The sequence below is a fragment of the Rhinoraja longicauda genome, chromosome 44, assembly GCF_053455715.1.
Source record: "Rhinoraja longicauda isolate Sanriku21f chromosome 44, sRhiLon1.1, whole genome shotgun sequence".
Taxonomy (NCBI): Eukaryota; Metazoa; Chordata; class Chondrichthyes; order Rajiformes; family Arhynchobatidae; genus Rhinoraja; species Rhinoraja longicauda.
Window position 1 is genome coordinate 797,284 of NC_135996.1, and position 22,560 is coordinate 819,843.

General features: G+C 44.3%; 1 protein-coding gene and 2 pseudogenes across 1 annotated transcript; all 3 read right to left on the minus strand.

Moving 5' to 3' along the window:
* LOC144612316 (tumor protein p63-regulated gene 1-like protein) overlaps positions 1–22,560 on the minus strand; it is a 316,908-nt pseudogene that overhangs the window by 47,746 nt on the left and 246,602 nt on the right.
* Positions 5,445–12,877, minus strand: LOC144612303 (putative G-protein coupled receptor 139). Its single transcript, XM_078431884.1, has 2 exons — positions 12,808–12,877; positions 5,445–6,349 (listed from the first exon to the last, which is right to left on the minus strand). The coding sequence occupies exons 1-2, from the start codon at positions 12,875–12,877 to the stop codon at positions 5,445–5,447; spliced, it is 975 nt and encodes a 324-aa protein (XP_078288010.1).
* On the minus strand, positions 18,323–19,867 carry LOC144612304 (interferon-induced protein with tetratricopeptide repeats 5 pseudogene; annotated as a pseudogene).

Here is a 22,560-nt window from a genome sequence, read left to right on the forward strand (position 1 = left end):
TGAGACGATTTATTAAATTCATACGGCCCTGGGCCCTTGTCGGCCTTCGGAGAATGCAGAGGAAGAACGTTCACATATGAGTGATTTTACCAATTCTCACCGGTGGCCCTTATGAAAACGTTGCGCTCCACTAAATCACCCGACCTGTTCCCTCCTATAAATCACCTCTCTCCTTCAAAGACCAACGTATCAATATTCCCGGGATGCCACATTCCCTGGATCTCATATTTCACCTCCAGGTCTGATCAGTATCTTTTCTGTTTTGTTTCTCTCTTTTACAGTTAACTTGGTGGCGATTGTGATCCTGTCCCGAGGGAGGTGTGGTCTCTCCAAATGTATCACTCGCTACCTGGTGGGAATGGCAGCGGCCGATCTCCTGGTCGTTATCTCTAATCCTTTATTGAGGAGGGTTGGTCAGAGTTACTTCCCGCGATCATTCCTGTACATTACACCCGATGTGCAGACTCACCATCGTCTTACTTTCGACAGCCACGCATGTTTCTGTCTGGCTGACAGTCGTCTTCACCTTTGATCGGTTTGTGGCCATTTGTTGTGAGCAGCTGAAAACAAAATATTGCACCGAGAGAACGGCGGGTGTGGTTATCGCGACAGTGAGTGTGATGAGCTGTTTAGTCTCCATCCCTTTGTACTTTATTTACAGACCAGGAAAGGTTATTGATGGTGTCCCGTGGCGTTGTGTCGTCACGCGGGAGTTCTATACTTCCGGTGCTTGGGGGGCATTTGAGGTAACTGGCCGCATTTTAACTCCATGCAGCCCGATTTTCCTGATTTTGCTGTTCAATGTTCTGATGGCCGAACGTATTTTAGTGGCCAGTAGAGTCCGCAGGGAGCACAGGGGCTGCAGCAATGGAGAGAATGGCAAGGACCCAGAGATGGAGAAACGCAGCAAATCTATCGTTTTACTTTTCAGTATAACCGGCAGTTTTATATTGTTGTGGATAACACAGTTTGTGTGCATGGTTTACAGAAGGATTGCAAACATTCAGCTTTATACCTCTTACTCTGATCCTAACCTTATCACAGAGCGAATATCATTTATATTGCTAGTCCTCAGTTCCTGCACCAATACATGTATTTATGTCCTGACACAGTCCCAGTTCAGAAAGGAGCTGAAGAACGCGGTGACATATCCACTGAATGCAGTTCTCCAAATATTAAAACCATATTAAGCACATGATTCGGAAAGGAGCCTAAGATGCGATTTTGCAATCCTTGACGCTTTTCGTGGGATTGAAAGTATATTTTACTTCAGGAACAGGCGCGTGTGAAACACTCGCAACTCTAAATGGATAATTATTTACTATTGCTGATCACACCTGTTGAGACTTGATTTGTTCTGTGATCTTTAGATCAGTTTTAGTTTAGTTTGGAGATACAGCGCGGAAACAGGCCCTTCGGCCCACCGAGACCGCACCGACCAGCGATCTCCGCATACTTACACTATCCTACACATACTGGGAACACTTTTACATTTACACAACGCCAGTTAAACATATACGTCTTTGGAGTGTGGGATGAAACCGAAGTTCTCGGAGAAAACCAACTCAGGTCACGGGGGTAACTTGCAAACTCTGCACAGGCAAGCACCCGTAGTCAGGATCGAACCCAGGTCTCTGGCGCGGTGAGGCAGCAGCTCTACCGCTACGCCGTCGTACCGCCGGATTGGAGAAATATCTTTGAAAATATGTCATCGATGTTTTCAACTGGGTTTAAAATATATTTTCCTTTCTCAACTATTCTTTTTTTTGGGTTGACGTTATTTTCGGTTCATAGTCTGAGCACGGTTAATATTTAAGACTATAAATGATGTCCAGGCACGGAGGTACCGATTGCCTGCTGTCAGCAAGTAAGGTATTAGAATTGTCTAAGTATTCTCGTCAGTGTTACCGTCTCGCTGAGAAGGAATGGCCTTGAACTGAGCCTGAAGCCGAACACATCCTCAGTCCGCGTGAGGCTCGTTCGTGCAGCCTTTTTTCCGTAAAAGATTTTATATCAGGCACTGTGGAGGGTGCAACGATTAGCAAGTTTGCAGATGATACAAAAGTGAGTAGTTTTGCAGATTGTGATGATGCCTGTGAAAAATTGCAGAAGAAACATGATCGATTGGCCAAGTGGGCTGAGGAATGGTGGTGGAATTAAATACAGAGAAATGTGAGTTCATAATTTCATAAACGGTAGGAGTAGAATTAGGCCATTCGGCCCATGAAATCTACTCCGCCATTGAATCATGGCTGATCTATCTCTCCCTCCTAATCCCATTCTCCTGCCTTCTCCCCATAACCTCTGACACCTGAGGTATTGCATTTTGTGATGTGTAAAGCGGACAGTGAATGGTAGGGCTCTGGGGAGTGTTGTCGAGCAGAGGAATCTAGGAGTGCATGTGCATGGTGTGTTGAAAGTGGAGTCGCAGGTAGATAGAATGGCCAAAAAGGCGTTTGGCATATTGGCCGTTATCAGACAGAGTTTTGAGTAGAGAAATTGGGAGGTGAAGATGCGGTTGTATAAGACGTTGGCGAGGTCGCGCTCAGAGTATTGTGTTCAGTTCAAGGCACCATCATATAGGAAAGATGTTGTCAAGTGGGAAAAGGTACAGAGAAGGTTTATAAGGATATTGCTCGGGCTAGAGGGTTTGAGAAATAGGGAGAGGTTGGGTAGGCTGGGACTCTATTCCTTAGAGCGCAGGAGGACGAGGAGTGATCTTATGGAGGGTTATAACACGATGAGAGGAATAGGTCGGGTAGATGCACAGAGTCTCTTGCCCAGAGTAGGTGAAACTAGGGCCAGAGGACATAAGTTTAAGGTGAAGGGGGAAGATTTAATAGGAATCCCAGAGGTAACTTTTTCCACAGAAAAGGTGGTGGTTGTACGTACAAGCTGTTAGAGCAGGTAGTGGAGGCAGGGACTATCCCAACATTTAAGAAAAAGTTAGACAGGTACATGGATAGGACAGGTTTAGAGGGATAAGGATCAAACGCGGCTGTGTTCTGCAGCTGCAGCTTACCGGCAGTCTCTCCGTTTTCTTTTTCGTTTTTTTGTCATTGTCGTTGTTAAATGTACGTTTTGTTTTATTTTTAATTCTGTGTATGTAGGGGGGTGGTGGGGGGGTTGGGGGAAACCTTTTTTTCAAATCTCCTCTTCAACGGAGATGCGACCTTTACCGTGTCGTATCTCCGTTCGCGCTACGGCCTAACATCGTGGAGTCGGCGGCCTCCAGCTGGGATCGACCTCAAAGACTCCGGTCGCAGGGCCTGGACTTACCATCTCGGAGGCTTCGGCCGTGGGCCCTGCAGACCGCAACATCGGGAGTTCGCAGGTCCCTGGCTGGCGACCGGTTTTTGGGAGCTCCAGCCGTAGCAGCTTCGACCGCCCCGAAGCGCGAGGTATGATCAACCCGCCCGCAGGCCCTTCATCGCCCTGCGTGGCTCGGCCGCAGCACTTTCCGTCGCCCGGTGGGGGCTCGGGACTTTCATCGGCCTGCTCGGCTCGGCTCGGCCCTGGGACTTTCCGTCGCCCGGTGGGGGCTTCGGAAAGTTGGGAGCCTCGATCACCTCGTGGCACCACGGGAGAAGAATGAGGAGGAGATAAGACTTTGCCTTCCATCACAGTGAGGGTATGCCTAGAGCAATCACTGTGATGGCTGTTTTGTGTAAAAAATTATATCTGTGTGTCTTGTGCTTTTTAATGTCTATTGCCGGACCCTGACGTGAGAGGACGCTGGCGTTGAGTATTCGCCGCTTTTCCGTCAGGATAGTTTGTCTGTTTGTTTCTATGTTAATTGTTTTTGTAAAGCGCTTTGAGCATGTGATAAGGCGCTATATAAAATAAATGGATTATTATTATTATTATTAGTATAGCTGGAACATGCGGCTGTGTGCAGGTTGCGCCAAAACGTATGTTTCCACACTGTATTATTCTATGAGTTTATAATATAGCTACTGCTGAAGAAAGTTGCACGCGATTTCCTCCTCTTCGTATAACCACAAGGCCCGGTCTTTTGAGTTTCTCAGTCAATTCCCTGAACTAATCGCACGTTCTAACAGCAGGGACGTCACTTGGCTGATGTAATCGGTTTGTGAATAATTTTAATATCTTTATTTGTAAGTCAGTGCCCTCTCATTGTCTCCATGGAGATTGTAAATATTAAAGTGTCTCTGTAATGTTGCGACCAGACGTTTCACTGGGGGCAGGTGCAAGCCAACACGTCCGGGGTGGCAGTTCAGGGGAGATAGAGTGGTAAGAAGCATGTAGGGGAGCGATGGGTGAGGGGAGGGGGGGAGGGCGTGGAGAGAGAGTGAACGCTGACGGATGCGGGTGGAGGGGCTGAGGACAACGTTAATCAAAGGGGGAATATATAGACAGAGAGGATAATGAGCACGGAATGCCGAGAGGACAATGAGTACAGCGAGGGTGGGAGAGGAAGATACGTGTAAACGGGGAAGTGAGGGCGAGAGATGAGACGGAAGAGATAATGGGGCATATAAAGGAGAAAGACAGGGTGGGGCAGAGAGACCCGCTCCTATATTCCGCATGTTGCCCAGTTATCTGATCTGGAACAACAATCCTATTTCATTATCACGTGTCCCATATCCTGAAACTTCCTCCTCAGTGAAGCAGAAGTGATATATTCACAATAAAGTTTACAGCCATCAAAACTGTTCGCCACCTCCGTGCCTGGGGGTCATTTATAGTCCTTAAATATTAACCGTGCTCAGGCTATCAACCGAAAATAACGACATGTCAACCCAAAGGAAACTTGACCAACGAGAATAATTGAGAAAGGAAAATACATGTTAAACCCAGTAATTTTTGCTTTGCATCGAAGTGAGCGATGTGGGGAATCCGCTGTGGTGGATGTTTATGTTAACTTTTATGCAGTTGTGTGTCTTGTTGCTTTTTTTCCTATGGCTGTATGATAGTTCGTATATCACTGTACTTTAATTGGTACAAGTGACAATAAAAGACCTTTGAAACTTCCATGACATGTTTTCAAGGATATTTCTCCTGTCGGGCGACACGGTGACGTAGCGGTAGAGCTGCTGTCTTATAGCGCCAGAGACCTGTGTTCGATCCAAACTACGGGTGCTTGTCTGTACGGAGTTTGTAAGTTCTCCCCGTGACCCGAGTGAGTTTTGTCCGAGAACTTCCGTTTCGTCCCACATTTTGTTAGCAGCGATAGTAAATTATTACACGTTAATTGTTTCACGCGAGCCTGTTCCTGAAATAAAACATACCTTTAATCCCATGGAAGTAGACACAAAATGCTGGAGTAACTCAGCGGGTCAGGCAGCATTTCGGGAAAGAAGGAACGGGTGACGTTTCGGGTCGAGACCCTTCTTCAGACTGATCCCACGAAGTTTAATCCCACGAAGAGAGTCTAGGGTTACAAAATCGCACATAGAGCTCCTTTCCGAATACTGTGCTTTCTATGTTTTTGTTATTTTAACAAATGCATTCAGTGGATATTTCGCCGCTTTCTTCAGCTCCTCTCTGAACTGGGACTGTGTCAGGACATAAATACACGTGTTGGTGCAGGAACTGAGAACTTGCAACATAAATGATATTTGCTCTGTGATAAGGTTAGGATCAGAGTAGGAGGTATAAATTTGAACGTTTGCAATCCTCCTGTAAACCATGTACACAAACTGTGTTATCCACAACAATATAAAACTGCCGGTTATACTGAATAGTAAAACGATAGATTTGCTGCGTTTCTCCATCTCTGGGTCCTTGCCATTCTCTCCATTGCTGCAGCCCCGGAGCTCCCCGCGGGCTCTACTAGCCACTAAAATACGTGCGGCCGTCAGAACATTGAACAGCAAAATCAGGAAAATCGGGATGCACGGAGTTAAAATGCGATCAGTTACGTCAAATGCAGCCCATGCGACGGAAGTACTGAACTCCCGCGTGACGACACAACGCCACGGGACACCATCAATAACCTCTCCTGGTCTGTAAATAAAGTACCAAGGGATGGAGACTAAACAGCTCATCACACTCACTGTCGTGATAACCACACCCGCCGTTCTCTCGGTGCAATATTTTGTTTTCAGCTGCTCACAACAAATGGCCACAAACCGATCAAAGGTGAAGGCGACTGTCAGCCAGACGGAAACATGCGTGGCTGTCGAAAGTAAGACGATGGTCAGACTGCACACGGGTGTAATGTACAGGAATGATCGCGGAAAGTAACTCTGACCAACCCTCCTCAATAAAGGGTTAGAGATAACGACCAGGAGATCGGCCGCTGCCATTCCCACCAGGTAGCGAGTGATACATTTGGAGAGACCGCACTTCCCTCGGGACAGGATCACAATCGCCACCAAGTTAACTGTAAAAGAGAGAAACAAAACAGAAAAGATACTGATCAGACCTTGAGGTGAAATATGAGATCCAGGGAATGTGGCATCCCGGGAATATTGATACGTTGGTCTTTGAAGGAGAGAGGTGATTTATGGGAGGGAACAGGTCGGGTGATTTAGTGGAGTGCAACGTTTTCATAAGGGCCTCCGGTGAGAATTGGGAAAATCACTCATATGTGAACGTTCTTCCTCTGCGTTCTCCGAAGGCCGACAAGGGCCCAGGGGCGTATGAATTTAATAAATCGTCTCAGAGTGGGAACACGCTGCTTCAAATCGGAATCTACTCAGATCCTGAACGTTCAGAAAACGGGCTGCAGAAGACTCATTCCTCCCTTAAGTCAAAACAAGCATGAAAGGGCTTCCCTAAAATTCGGCCTGGTTTTAATAAACATGTGATGTCCAGAGCGAATTATGGGGAAAAGAGGGAAAGAGAAAAAGAGGAAACTAGAGAGGATGCACTAAAACCGCGAGTGCTGGAAATCTGCAAATTATACATGAGAACTTTCAGATCTGGGTGCATATGTGAAATGGGAAACAGTTACTGCTTCAAGACCGGGACAACCGATCGGAACCGACTGAGTGTTACGGGCATGAACCGTAATTTTGGGATTGGGGCAGTCCTGAACAAGGAGCCCGGATGAACCAAGACATGAAAAAAAATCAAAAGTCAGTTGAAAGCCGTGCAGGAAAGGTCGGCATTCACCGGGATAGGTGAATCGTTTTCGTTGCACTGAAATTGATACGTTCGATTACTATTATATCGGGAAAATTATCAATGCACTCTCGCTATTTGTTAAATTCAGCTAACGAACTATGAATGATATCACTCTATCGTCAACAATCTTTTCTATTGATCTTGCAAATAGACAATAGACAATAGACAATAGGTGCAGGAGTAGGCCATTCAGCCCTTCGAGCCAGCACCGCCATTCAATGCGATCATGGCTGATCACTCTCAATCAGTACCCCGTTCCTGCCTTCTCCCCATACCCCCTCACTCCGCTATCCTTAAGAGCTCTATCCAGCTCTCTCTTGAAAGCATCCAACGAACTGGCCTCCACTGCCTTCTGAGGCAGAGAATTCCACACCTTCACCACCCTCTGACTGAAAAAGTTCTTCCTCATCTCCGTTCTAAATGGCCTACCCCTTATTCTCAAACTGTGGCCCCTTGTTCTGGACTCCCCCAACATTGGGAACATGTTATCTGCCTCTAATGTGTCCAATCCCCTAATTATCTTATATGTTTCAATAAGATCCCCCCTCATCCTTCTAAATTCCAGTGTATACAAGCCCAATCGCTCCAGCCTTTCAACATACGACAGTCCCGCCATTCCGGGAATTAACCTAGTGAACCTACGCTGCACGCCCTCCATAGCAAGAATATCCTTCCTCAAATTTGGAGACCAAAACTGCACACAGTACTCCAGGTGCGGTCTCACCAGGGCCCGGTACAACTGTAGAAGGACCTCTTTGCTCCTATACTCAACTCCTCTTGTTACGAAGGCCAACATTCCATTGGCTTTCTTCACTGCCTGCTGAACCTGCACGCTTCCTTTCATTGACTGATGCACTAGGACACCCAGATCTCGTTGAACTCCCCCTCCTCCTAACTTGACACCATTCAGATAATAATCTGCCTTTCTATTCTTACTTCCAAAGTGAATAACCTCACACTTACCTACATTAAACTGCATCTGCCATGTATCCGCCCACTCACACAACCTGTCCAAGTCACCCTGCAGCCTTATTGCATCTTCCTCACAATTCACACTACCCCCCAACTTAGTATCATCTGCAAATTTGCTAATGGTACTTTTAATCCCTTCGTCTAAGTCATTAATGTATATCGTAAATAGCTGGGGTCCCAGCACCGAACCTTGCGGTACCCCACTGGTCACTGCCTGCCATTCCGAAAGGGACCCATTTATCCCCACTCTTTGCTTTCTGTCTGTCAACCAATTTTCTATCCATGTCAGTACCCTACCCCCAATACCATGTGCCCTAATTTTGCCCACTAATCTCCTATGTGGGACCTTGTCGAAGGCTTTCTGAAAGTCGAGGTACACCACATCCACTGACTCTCCCTTGTCAATTTTCCTAGTTACATCCTCAAAAAATTCCAGTAGATTTGTCAAGCATGATTTCCCCTTCGTAAATCCATGCTGACTCGGAATGATCCCGTTACTGCTATCCAAATGCTCAGCAATTTCGTCTTTTATAATTGACTCCAGCATCTTCCCCACCACTGATGTCAGACTAACTGGTCTATAATTACCCGTTTTCTCTCTCCCTCCTTTCTTAAAAAGTGGGATAACATTTGCTATCCTCCAATCCACAGGAACTGATCCTGAATCTATAGAACATTGAAAAATGATCTCCAATGCTTCCACTATTTCTAGAGCCACCTCCTTAAGTACTCTGGGATGCAGACCATCAGGCCCTGGGGATTTATCAGCCTTCAGTCCCATCAGTCTACCCAAAACCATTTCCTGCCTAATGTGGATTTCCTTCAGTTCCTCCATCACCCTAGGTTCTCCGGCCCCTAGAACATTTGGGAGATTGTGTGTATCTTCCTCAGTGAAGACAGATCCAAAGTAACGGTTTAACTCGTCTGCCATTTCTTTGTTCCCCATAATAAATTCCCCTGCTTCTGTCTTCAAGGGACCCACATTTGCCTTGACTATTTTTTTCCTCTTCACGTACCTAAAAAAACTTTTGCTATCCTCCTTTATATTATTGGCTAGTTTACCCTCGTACCTCATCTTTTCTCCCCGTATTGCCTTTTTAGTTAACTTTTGTTGCTCTTTAAAAGAGTCCCAATCCTCTGTCTTCCCACTCTTCTTTGCTATGTTATACTTCCTCTCCTTAATTTTTATGCTGTCCCTGACTTCCCTCGTCAGCCACAGGTGTCTCTTACTCCCCTTAGAGTCTTTCCACCTCTTTGGAATAAATTGATCCTGCAACCTCTGCATTATTCCCAGGAATACCTGCCATTGCTGTTCTACCGTCTTCCCTGCTAGGGCCTCCTTCCAATCAATTTTGGCCAGCTCCTGCCTCATGCCTCTGTAATCCCCTTTGCTATACTGTAATACCGACACTTCCGATTTTCCCTTCTGCCTTTCCATTTGCAGAGTAAAACTGATCACTGCCTCCTAATGGCTCTTTTACCTCTAGTCCCCTTATCAGATCAGGATCATTACACAAATGTATTTTATGCAGAGAATTAATTAAAATATATTTTACCGAAGCCGATGAAAGTTCGGATAACGATATACAAACCTGCGCAATGAATACTCTCAATCTGGCAGCAGATTTGGCGTATTGGTCAAGCGTCATCGTTTGATTTGCATAATTTTCTATTTTGTCCTCGTTGCCTCCCACTCTATTTCGTCGTTTTGTCCACTCCCACACTGTTGTTTTTAAACCCCGCTTCACTAGAATGGCATTGGATTGCAACAGGTAACAATCCAAGTCAGTTATAAATATGTCCTTTCACCATGAAGCCTAAGTGGTGTCGAGGAACAAATGCGAATGTCCACCCGGGACATTCTCAACACGGGATAACGGAATATTGTATGTACAGCGGAGTAATATCTAATCAGCTAATAATCTCACTGCGTATTGATGGCGATATTAACCCTGAGCATTGCTGGATGAAGCCATTACTCTTTCACTTTGAACATCTGTTTCCCTAAAACCTTCAATTATCACACAACACACATCTCAAAAGTGCATTAAATGGGCTAATATTGAATGTGTGAATCCTTTAACCCTGGATGTTAGTGACCAACGGGAATCAATTTAACCAATCCTCTCCAGGTGTGGACTCGCAAACTTGCACCTCACCGCGTCCTCCCTTATATATTTGAAAATAGGGTAATTTTCCTCCCTCCACTAACAGTTCTAATCAAATTCATGGCAGGATATTTCCAGTGAAAACGATTTTTGGCAATTGTCCTTTATTTATTTGATTCGACTTCATGCCCTCTAATTATTCAATAATCTTAAGGCAGGCATATCTCTTTTTCTCTATGCTCCTATCGTCCAAATACGTACAGGTATGTAGGTTAATTGGCTCGGTAAATGTTAAAAATGTCCCTAGTGGGTATAAGATAGTGTTAATGTGCAGGGATCGCTGGTCGGCGCGGACCCGGTCGGCCGAAAGGGCCTGTTTCCGCGTTGTATCTCCAAACTATCGTTATTCATTGTACTTCACTAATATGTTCCCTCGGCACTTCAACTCATAGCCAAACAACTCTGGCCAGTCGGTCACTTCTCCTGACCTCCTTCCCTCAAATATCCACCTGTAGTGCAATGACCAGAATGATACACACTCCATTCGACCGCTTTCATCAAAGGTATTCTATTAGGACTGACGAAACTAATGCATCATTAAGCGTTTTACCAATTGTCCTGCTACCATTGGGGTAAGGTGACACGTAATATCAACTTGTCTCTGTTGCACTCTACCATATTCTGATAGTTCCTGCATGTTCCTTCGGCCCAGGTCGATTAACGCAGATTTGTGCAATTCAATTCAACTGTCAACATTCCCATTTGTCCAATACGTTGTTAACATCTGTACGTGTCATTCGTTTCATATTATAAATCTGGCTATCAATTTGGACATATTCTGCATTTTTTTAAAAATTGCAGATATCGATATTGACCATATATATGTATTTGAAAATATATGTACTGTATATATGTATTTAAAAAATATATACATATATGGACAACATCTGCAAGTTACAAACAATTGCAGATAATGTCGAAATACTTTTATATATATACTAGAAAAGAGGGCCCGTTGGGCCCGTCCCCACACCCCCCATTCTCTCCTCCCCAGCCCCACTCTTACTCTCCAAGTGTGCCCGTTGGGCCCGTCCTCCTGATCTGTGTATGTCAAGTGACCACTATAACCTTTTTTTTTTTTTCCTAATCAGATGTGCAGCACTTTGGTCAACATGGGTTGTTTTTAAATGTGCTATTCAAATATAATTGACTTGACTTGACTTGCAATAACAATTTAGCTTTTCGAAACAATGTAGCCGTCACAAGCTGAAAACTAAATCCTTTTCTGGAAACTTTTCGAAACAAATGTAGCCGTCACAAGCCACAAGCTGAAAACTAAATCTGCACCGCAGCGCCCCCTATAATTTAGGGGGGGGGAGCGCTTTAAAACCTCTGTAACTTAAAAAACATGCGACCGAATTAAATAAAAAACAATTTTGCAGCAGATAACCGCGTGGTGATTAAGGCGGTGCAAAAATCGTAGCCCTACGGTTCACCGTTTTGACGAAATCAGAGAAACCGCTGTTACGCGCATATATATATATATAACACAAGATCTGAGTTTTAGTAGTATACTAGAAAAGAGGGCCCGTTGGGCCCGTCCCCACACCCCCCATTCTCTCCTCCCCAGCCCCACTCTTACTCTCCAAGTGTGCCCGTTGGGCCCGTCCTCCTGATCTGTGTATGTCAAGTGACCACTATAACCTTTTTTTTTTTTTCCTAATCAGATGTGCAGCACTTTGGTCAACATGGGTTGTTTTTAAATGTGCTATACAAATATAATTGACTTGACTTGACTTGCAATAACAATTTAGCTTTTCGAAACAATGTAGCCATCACAAGCTGAAAACTAAATCCTTTTCTGGAAACTTTTCGAAACAAATGTAGCCGTCACAAGCCACAAGCTGAAAACTAAATCTGCACCGCAGCGCCCCCTATAATTTAGGGGGGGGGGAGCGCTTTAAAACCTCTGTAACTTAAAAAACATGCGACCGAATTAAATAAAAAACAATTTTGCAGCAGATAACCGCGTGGTGATTAAGGCGGTGCAAAAATCGTAGCCCTACGGTTCACCGTTTTGACGAAATCAGAGAAACCGCTGTTACGCGCATATATATATATATAACACAAGATCTGAGTTTTAGTAGTATATAGATAGATATACATGCACATTACTTTCTCGCTATTTACCACAACATAATCTGGACTGATACTGCATTTAGTGGAACAACACTGTGTGCATCCGGTTCTCTGGCGCCAATTACTTTGAAGTTACTAAAGGATTATTAAATCCAAAATCAACTTTCTCCCTGAATCTGCGGGATATTGCATTTGTTATCTAGTCGAATGACTTGCTAAAACATAAACGGTATCTAATACCACCTGATTCTCTGATTCCTGTTCAATGCAAATGTAAGTTGTTTGGACACATTCATGGCAGATTCCGAGCCCTCGACAAACGCAGCGTTCGGACAGTTTCGCCAAACTACGATGTAGCGAGGTTAAATTAACTGGCCTCTTGCTCATTCCGTTAAGATCGGACGGCGGGTTAGGTAAAACTGACAACGAATATAAAATAAAACCTACCAAGGCGCGGTTCACAAGGATCGGTATTATTGCAATTGTGCCTCACCTGGAACGCCAATAGCCCCAATAACAGGATAATAAATCTCTCGGATCCTCAGAATTACCGGTTTCCCCATTTCTATCAGCAGCAGTGACTCGTGCTGATTGGGACGCCACGGCTCTGTTAGGATCTCTGAGATGATGCGTTATCATGCACCCATATTTATACAGGAGACACACTCCAAAGGTAAAGTTGTAATCCTAATCATTGCTGTTGATGGAACAAACAAACTACGTCAGCGCGTCAGCTTCTGAAGCAAAATATGTGTTTGACTTCACACAAACATCTCCACGTGCGGGAAAAATCCAAGCTCAGACCTCTCCCGAGAGTAAAACTGAAAACTGCCATCACACAGGACAATTCCAACAGCTATAGGTATCCTCATATCCCTTCAGTTATGGCTGTTTTGTTGCTTCTGACAAAGGCTGAGTTTTGAACAGTTCGTGCCTGATGGTCAGAGCCTCGGAGGCTGCATCTGGACTGGAAAATGTATTGTATTCAATCTAATGTATTGTAATCAATCCGATCTGACCTAAATGACGATGGCATTTCCGTAGTTGAGAAGCAACCCAGCAAACAGGCGAACATGAGGAACATTAACAATTGTTCAAGGATTACTGCCTGGAAGATGCAGTGAGTGATATCAGTGGATCTCACTGTTATTATCATATCATATCATATCATATCATATATATACAGCCGGAAACAGGCCTTTTCTGCCCACCAAGTCCGTGCCGCCCAGCGATCCCCGCACATTAACACTATCCTACACCCACTAGGGACAATTTTTACATTTACCCAGCCAATTAACCGACATACCTGTACGTCTTTGGCATTATTCTCTATGCCAATGATATTCCTCTCATTCAACCAACATCATCAGCACGCTATTTTACCGCAGATATTTAACTTTTTATTCTACACCGTTTCGTGTTCCGGATAACATACGAACGCTCTCCCACCTTACTTCATTCGACCACCTCAAATTTTAGAGTCTATCCCCTCGCCTTCAACCTCAATAAATATCAACTGATACAAAACCACGGCCCCTGCCCATATCTCCCCAATTCCTGACAAACTTCTAATTTCCTTTTCATTCATATATATGTGGTCTTACATTTTTCCGATCTACATTTGAAAGCAATCCCTTTTCATCGATAAGTTCTGCTTACCCTTCCGCATCTGAACTATCCTCCACTGAGCGCTCAGGTCCCTTTCTGAAAACATGCACCACCGGCTCACATAATGGACAACTTACGTAAACTCACACTTACCTAAACAAATGATTACGTATCCATTTCTACAACGACATGTGTAATTGCAACGGGAGGATGGCGAGGGGTTCCCCTCTCCTTCATAGATATGAGAGCGTGGCCCGGGCTCACGGCTCTTTCAGTTTCAGCTACTGTCAGTGCGGCGGCTGGGAAGGAGACCGAGAATGAGAAAAGCGGGGATTCATTCGCGGAGATGATAATTGTTTGGAAATATATTGTATTTGCTTTAGGTAAACGGGGAACATGTGAGCAAGGAATGCTGCTGGTAGCGATTAGACACAATTGAAATCACCATGTAACTCTGCGGGGGCAAACTGGCACTGGACACGCTGTCCACTCTGCTTCTCCTGACAGACTTCGTTTAAAACACAGCATCTGTATCTCTTTCCGACAGTCTTCAAGAGCTGCCGGGGTCAGTTAAGTAACGGTGTAAGATCCACCCGCTCACTGGGTGATATCAATGGAGAACCTTTTGATCCTCAATCAGCGTGAGGTTAAGGGCGACACGGAGGCGCAGCGGTACAGTTGCTGCCTTACAGCGCTTGCAGCGTCGGAGACCCGGGTTCGATCCCGAATACGAGTGCTATCTGTACGGTGTTTGTATGTTCTCCAGCTTGGCATTGCTGAGAAGCTGCTGAAGCTGGGGCTTAACACTCCCCTGTGTGCCTGGGTCCTGGATTTTCACACCGCCAGGCCCCAAGTGGTCAAGATGGGGCGACATACATCTAACCCCCTCACACTAAACACAGGATCCCCCCCAGGGTTGCGTGCTTAGCCCCCTACTGTACTCCCTGTACACACATGACTGTGTGGCCAGGTTCAGCTCCAACTCCATCATCAAGTTCGCTGATGACACTGTGATGGTGGGCCTGATCTCCGATAACAATGAGAAGGCCTACGGGAGGAGGTGGCTGATCTGGCACTCTGGTGTCAGGGCAGCAGCCTCCTCTTGAATGTCAGAAAAACTAAGGAGCTGATTGTGGACTTTAGAAGAGCTCAACTTCCGAGGATGTGCACGCCACTGGAGATAAATGGGATTACTGTGGATAGGGTGAGCAGCTTTAAATACCTGGAAGTCCACATCACAGAGGATCTGACATGGACAACACATTGCCACACTGGTAAGGCAAGGCAACGCCTTTACCACCTCAGACACATGAGGAAATTCAGAGTCTCTCTGAGGATCCTTCAGTGCTTCTACTCTGGGGCTGTAGGAAGCATCTTGTCCGGCAACATCTCAATCTGGTTTGGGAACAACTCTGCCCAGGACAGGAAGGCTCTGCGGAGAGTAGTGCGTTCAGCTGAACGCACTATGGGAACTACACTTGCAGGTCCTATACATCAGGAGGTGCAAATTCAGAGCCAACAACATTATGGGTGACCCCAACCACCTGTTCGGACTGCTACGGACTGTTCCAGCTGCTACGGTCAGGCAAACGCCTCCGCTCTCACGCTGTGAAAATAGAGAGGATGAGACGGAATTTCTTCCCACAGCCCATCAGGGCGGTTAACTCTTACATCACCAGCGACTAATTTACTGTATAAATTTATTTTTTGTGTTGGGTCTTTTTAAAAACAAATCGATTCTGTGTTGTAGTTTTAGCACAATCCGCAGGCATTGCCACTTTCCTTTCACTGCACATCTTGTATGTGTATGTGGCAAATAAAGTAGACTTGGCTTGACTTGACTTGTTATACCGGATGTGAAATCTCAACAACTTCACAAAGAAATTCGACACAACATAAATTACTGATTATTCTCCTAAACCAGACTTCGATCATGCAAAAACTTTAAGTACACAGAGTAACTACAGTAGTACAGACAATCATAGTAATGCGGTGCTGAGATAGAATGGTGATTGGGGTTGTGCAGGGTGGTTCGTGAACCTGCTATCTGATGGGGAGAACCTGTTCTTGAACTAGAAGGTACGGTTACTCAGTCTCTTAAACATTCTTGCCGATGCCACCAGCCCTTTACTTTTGTAAATTGGTTTTGTCTCTAAATCGGAAAATGTACAAAATTGCACGATATTTCCACAATATAATAACGACTGCCATCAAAATCACATAGAGTGGGTCCAGAGTGAAATATTCTTTCATTGCATTAGCTGCCAGATCTTTTTTTGCAAAAGTGCAATTAATTATGAACCACCTTCACAGAAAATTTTTAAAAAACAAAGAAACGGAGAAATTGAACTTTTCAAGATTCTGAAGAGACCGACCATTCCTTCCACAGCTGCTGCCTGACCCACTGTTCTTCCTGATACCAGCTTTTGCAGTTTCTTATGTCTTTAGTGTCTTCATTTTCCTTTAGATTTTCTTCCATTTCCTGATCAAGATAACTTACCTTTGAGCGTTGATTTGTTTAACGATGTGCAAATTTCAGAAATAACATTTTTTATAATTAGCTTGCAGTTTTCCCTTGAGAATTTAAAATATCTGCTTTATGTTACTAGCTTTACTTCTTTAGTTTAGAGATACAGTGCGGAAACAGGCCCTTCAGCCCACCGGGTCCGTGCCGAACAGCGAACCCCGCACGTTAACACTATTCTACATCCTCTAGGGACAATTTTACATTCACCAAGCCAATTAACCTACAAACCTGTACGTCTTTGGAATGTGGGAGGAAACCGAAGAGCTAAGAGAGAACACACGCAGGTCACAGGGAGAACATACAAACTCCGTACAGACAGCACCCGTAGTCCACTGCAGTTCGCCTACCAGACTCGCGTCGGGGTGGAGGACGCCATCATCTACCTGCGGAACAGAGCTCTTCAACACCTAGAGAAGCCGGATAGCACTGTGAGAATCATGTACAGCTGTAGACATTGTTGACGCCCTCAGGTCTTTCATGTTTCTGATGAATGGAATCTTTGAGTAGTAGCAGGCTACAATCAAGTACCATTCTTGGATGCAGTTGAACAAATCTATATGCAAGGTGTGCCATAGCATTGGTGGAGTCTAATTGGGTATCATTTCTTCTTTCGATTGTGTGTTCCTTTATTTCTGGCGTAGAGCACATTCAGACACCATCCTTTCTATTTCTTTTGTATTAAAATACAACACAAAGATCGGGAAAGACAATCGACTTTATTTAAGAGCGCCAAATACAGTGATCACTGGGAGCAATTTACGTGATTGCTCAACGAACAAAAGATTCATCGACTTATGTACAGAATTTTCCTTTGATGTTTGTTTATTGCAGAAGGCACTTCAGGACTTTTCCTTCTTCCAAACAAATATACATTATGCACCTCTGAAAGACACAGCAGAGTAAACGCAGCCCAATTCCACCCAATTACAGGTAAGCAAACGTCCTGTTACCCTGTTGACCTTATTTTATTGTTTTACGATTGCCATTTGTCCTTTGGCAACAGAGAACAGAATTGCACCTGATAAGTTAATAACAGATTGAATCAGTTATAAATATTTAAGTTTGCAGTGTGTTTACTGGCATCGAGTGACATACAAAGTAATCTTTTGTTGAACATTTGAATCTTCGGTACTGATTAAAGCATATTTAACCATGGGCCGTATTCAGACTCAGCCCTATACACCACTACAACCATGTTACATTTGGTGTTGCCTTGAAATCTATCTTCAAGATAAAGAACTTTGTTGCGGAGTTCTCTTTCAATAATTCTATCTATTGAAATGGCTTCCACAGGCTTCTCATTCTGTAACTGTTCACGCTATCTAGATCTCATGATTTAACTATGTCATGCACTAAGTTAGCATGTTACAACCTAGTTTCAATTGTAGCGATAACGGTCATGTTACTGAAGATGAATGTAATATGAATATTGCATGATTTGAAGGTGACAATGTCCAAGTTGAACATCAGAACACAACATGTGTTATGTTGCTCATTGAACCTTGGACAGAGGTAAAAGTCTCCATTGTTTTATAGTGTCACAAGCAAGCACTTTGGATTAGTCAGTGTGCTGTGTGCCATGCTCTTTCTCTCTCTCTCTCTCTCTCTCTCTCTCTCTCTCTCTCTCTCTCTCTCTCTCTCTCTCTCTCTCTCTCTCTCTCTCTCTCTCTCTCTCTCTCTCCCTCTATGTAGCAAAAGTGTCACTATTCTTGAAAGATCCACATAGGTTGGATAATATTAACACAAGGTTATCTTAAAAAATTGCACATTCATGAGTACAGTTCCAATTTGGAGAAGGTGAGAACAGAATATAATTAGTGAAACAAACACCCTACTCATGCTTTTCTTGCTTTAGGTGAAATTGTTGCATCTATTAATGTTCATGTTGCTCTTCAAACGAAAGGCGTAATTTACAAAGAGCACTGAGATATTCTTCATTGCTGGGATCGAATTCCAAGGCCTTTTCAAAGTATTCAATAGCTTTAGACTTGTCCCCATCCATCTGATGCAGTAACCCTTTGACACCAAGTGCCTTGCTGTCATGTGGATCCCTGCAAAGTGTCCTGTCTGCCCACTTGTCCAAATTTACATAACACATTTTCCACTCTTTAGAGTTATTTTTAATCTTCAGTCCTTTCTGGAATAATTTGACAGCATTTGAATCAGCCCTTCTCTTCTGCAGTTGAAATAAGCCAGCCTGAAAACATATTCTCTGCATATTATGTGGACGAATACCCTCTAACTCCAGCAGTTTGCTGTAGACCTCCCCTGCTTTGGAATTCTCTCCATTTCTTAGACAGATGTCCGCATAATCTAGTTGTGATTTAATAGCTGTCCTTGGACGGTGTTCCAATACCTTTCCAAAGTGATGCTTGCAATGATCGATCAAAACCTTTTTCTGTTGAAATTCAGGATATTGTGGATCAGAGCTCAATCTATTTTTCAACAGTTCAAGCATTTGCACTCTATAGCACATACCTATTTGGTCGTGTAGAACACTGCTGTGTGGAGTGATTCCTAATGCTTTTTTCAGCATCTCAATTGCCTTTTCCACAGCTTGTTCTAGTCTGTAAAATTTTGCTGCATTGCGAAGCACTTTTGGAACATCAGGGCTATTCTGTACGGCTCGTTCAACTAATTCATTTGCTTCCTCCTTTTGCTTGATCTCTTGCAGTTTTAGGGCCAACATCACCATGGCCAAAGATTCATCTGGATCAAGCTCCAGCACACGTCTCAGATGCTTCACGCACTGACTCCTTGTGCATTTCTCTGGGGTTCCAGGAATTTGTTCCATACGATACAGAGCAGTTGCGTAGCCCATGATCCATTCCGTGTTATTGGGATCTTCCTCCAGAGCTTTCTCAAAACATTCCATAGCCTCCTCATAGTATTGAGCTGCCGATCTCAACAATGACCATCCCTTCTCCCCATACACTTCAGGTATCATTGCTGTGTAGCGAGGGCCATCAGTGAGCGGTTTACGGATCATCTCCAGCTTGTCGAGGTAGGACTGGGCCTCGGTCAGTTGTCCCATGTGGTAATGCACCCAGGCGTAGTTTCCATAGGTGATGATGCTTCTTCTTTCAAATGCATCTTTGTGGTTCTCCCTCAGAATCTTTTCAGCTTCCTTTAAATTTTCAAGAGCTTCTTCATAGTTGCCCTGCAGGGAGTTTACAAAAGCAAATTGGTTGCAGGACCTGGCCTTATACTTCAAATTCAGATCTGTAGAATCTTGTAATCTGTACATCATATCATCCAGGTCAATGGTCTCCTTCTGTGGGCCCCACGTGAAGTGACACTGAAGCTGATCGAGCTTCTCCTTTAAATCCTTCACTGTTTTGCTGAAAGAGAAGAAAACACATGAAAATCGGTCGCAGATAACCTCCAATGCTTCAGAAATAGTCAGCAGATCAGACATGCTAGAGACGCTTTTCTCATATGCCTCTCTCTCTTAAATGCCTCTATCATATCTGCTTCAACCAACCCTCGCAGTACATTTCAATCTCTCATCACCCTCAATATAAAAATAATTGGCCAACACATCTTCTTCAAATCTTGCCCCTCGCACATTAAACCTATGCTCTTTAGTATTTGATTTTTCCATCCCGAGAAAAGGTACTGACTGTCTTTCCTGTATATGCCTCTCATAAATTTATATAATTATATCTGGACTCCCAAAGCCTCTGGCATTCCAGAGAAAACAATCCAAGTCTGTCCAAATGCTCCTTATAGTTAATATCCCCTGATCCGTTCAACATTCTGGGACACCTCATCTGCACATTTTTAAAGCCTCCATATCCTTCCTGTAATGGAGTGACGAGAATTGTATGCAAAATTTCAAATAAAAAGTCCAATAAAGCTGCAACATCCTCGTAAACCTTTTCTGAACCCTTTCAAGCTTGAAAATATATTTCCTATTACATGGTGCCCAGAACTTAACGCATTCGGGTAGATGCACAGTATAAGAAGATAACTGCAGATGCTGGTACAAATCGAAGGTATTTATTCACAAAATGCTGGAGTAACTCAGCAGGACAGGCAGCATCTCGGGAGAGAAGGAATTGGTGACGTTTCGGGTCGAGACCCTTCTTCAGACTGATGCACACATGCTGATACTGATACATACTGATGGGTAGATGCACAGAGTCTTTTGCCCAGGGAGGTGTATCGAGAACCAGAGAACATAGGTTTAAGGTGGAGGGGAAAAGATTTAGTAGGAATCTGAGCGGTGACTTATTCACACAAATGGAAGTGGGTGTGTGGAACAAACTGCCAGAGGACATAATTGAGGTAGGGACTATCCCAACTATTAAGAAACAGTCAGACAGGTACATAGAAAGGACAGGTTTGTAGGGACATGGGCCAAATACGGGCAGGTGGGATTGGTGTGGCTGGGGTATGTTGGCCAGTGTGGGCAAGTTGGGCAGATGGGCCTGTTTCCATGCTGTATCACTCGATGAGATTCAACAAAGGAAATATGTCCTGAAACATTATAACATCCAATTCTTACCAGCCATGCAGGATGAAGAACCATTTACTCCACGGCCGAAGGAGACACAATGTTCTTTAAACCACTACTTTGTGGTTGGAGCACTGTGACAGTCCAGTCTATCTCAGTGTGACTCTTGATCGATCTCTGACCGATAAAAAGCACATATCACCAAGCTTAAAGGAAAAGTTAGTTCCAGAAATGCTCTTCTTAGCAAGTTGAGTACCTCAAAATGAGGAGCAAATTCTAAAATCATTCGATCAACACCTCTGGCTCTCTGTTTCTCCACTGCCGAGTATGCGTGCGCAGTATGGGAGCGGTCAGCTCATGTAAGGAAGATTGATCCTGTGCTAAACACAAGCTGTCGCTGCATCAGTGGATTCATGAAACCTACCAAGACTGACAGCATCTACTCTCTGGCATTGCTCCTCCTGGAATCAGAAGGCCAGTCAAAAAAGAATGTCTCAGACAATCAGAGGATGAAAGACGCCCCCAACATGACCACCCTTTGCTACCTCAGCGTTTGAAATCACGCAGAAGTTTCCTCTCATCTGTCCATCCCCTGGACTGTAGTGCATCGTCCAGAAGGCTCAAAGTGTGGGAGGAGAGACTCAAGAAATGCCCGGAAGACATTTACATGGCAATCGATCCCTCTGAGAAACTCCCACCAGGTTCCGACCAACCGTGGATAACCTGGCGCAGTCTCAACAGACTGCGGACAGGCATGGGGAGGAGCTAATTGAACATGCTGAAGTGGTGATATACTGAAGATGCAGCAGACTGCGAATGCGGACGGGGCCTCCAGACCATGGAACATCTCCTGAGCTGTGACATGCTGCATGACACATGCACTGTGAAGGATCTTGCAGAGGCCAACGACGTGGCACTAAAATTTGCTCACTATTGGCAAACAGTTGTGTGATGACACGAATAAAAAAAACTATTGAAACGGCCATTAGTACAGGTGTTACACTTCTCTGGACATACTTCAAGGCACTTACACAGCTGTGGCAAGAAATTAGCCGATGAACAGGTGGAACAAACCGTCAGGTGGAACAAACCGTCAGGATGGATATTGTCACATCGGACAGTATAGCACAAGAACAGGTCCTTCAGTCCACAATTTTTGTTTTGAACATAATGCCAAGTCAAACACTTATCCGTCTGCAAATGATCCATATCCCTCCCTATGCTGCAAATCTTTAAAGCATGTAAACTTCCCAAAAGCAGTGGTGGGATTTGAACTCTTGCATCAATAGTCCGGTAATACTACCAGCTTCTTACACCATAACATGAATGACTGAATGAATGAATAATTTATTGGCCAAGTATGCATATACAAGGAATGTGCCTTGGTGCTCCGCTCACAAATGATAACACAAACATACAGTTAACAATTAACATAGATCCTCAATAAAGACATAAGCCTCAGTCCTTTTACGAGGGTGAGGAATGCTGTCAAAAGATACAACAGAATATAGATCAGCTGCATAAATGGGCAAAGAAATGGCAGGAAGGAACTGCAGGTGCTGGTTTATACCAAAGATAAACACAAAATGCTGGAGTAACTCAGTGGGACAGGCAACATCTCTGGAGAGAAGGAATGGGTGACGTGCAAGCAC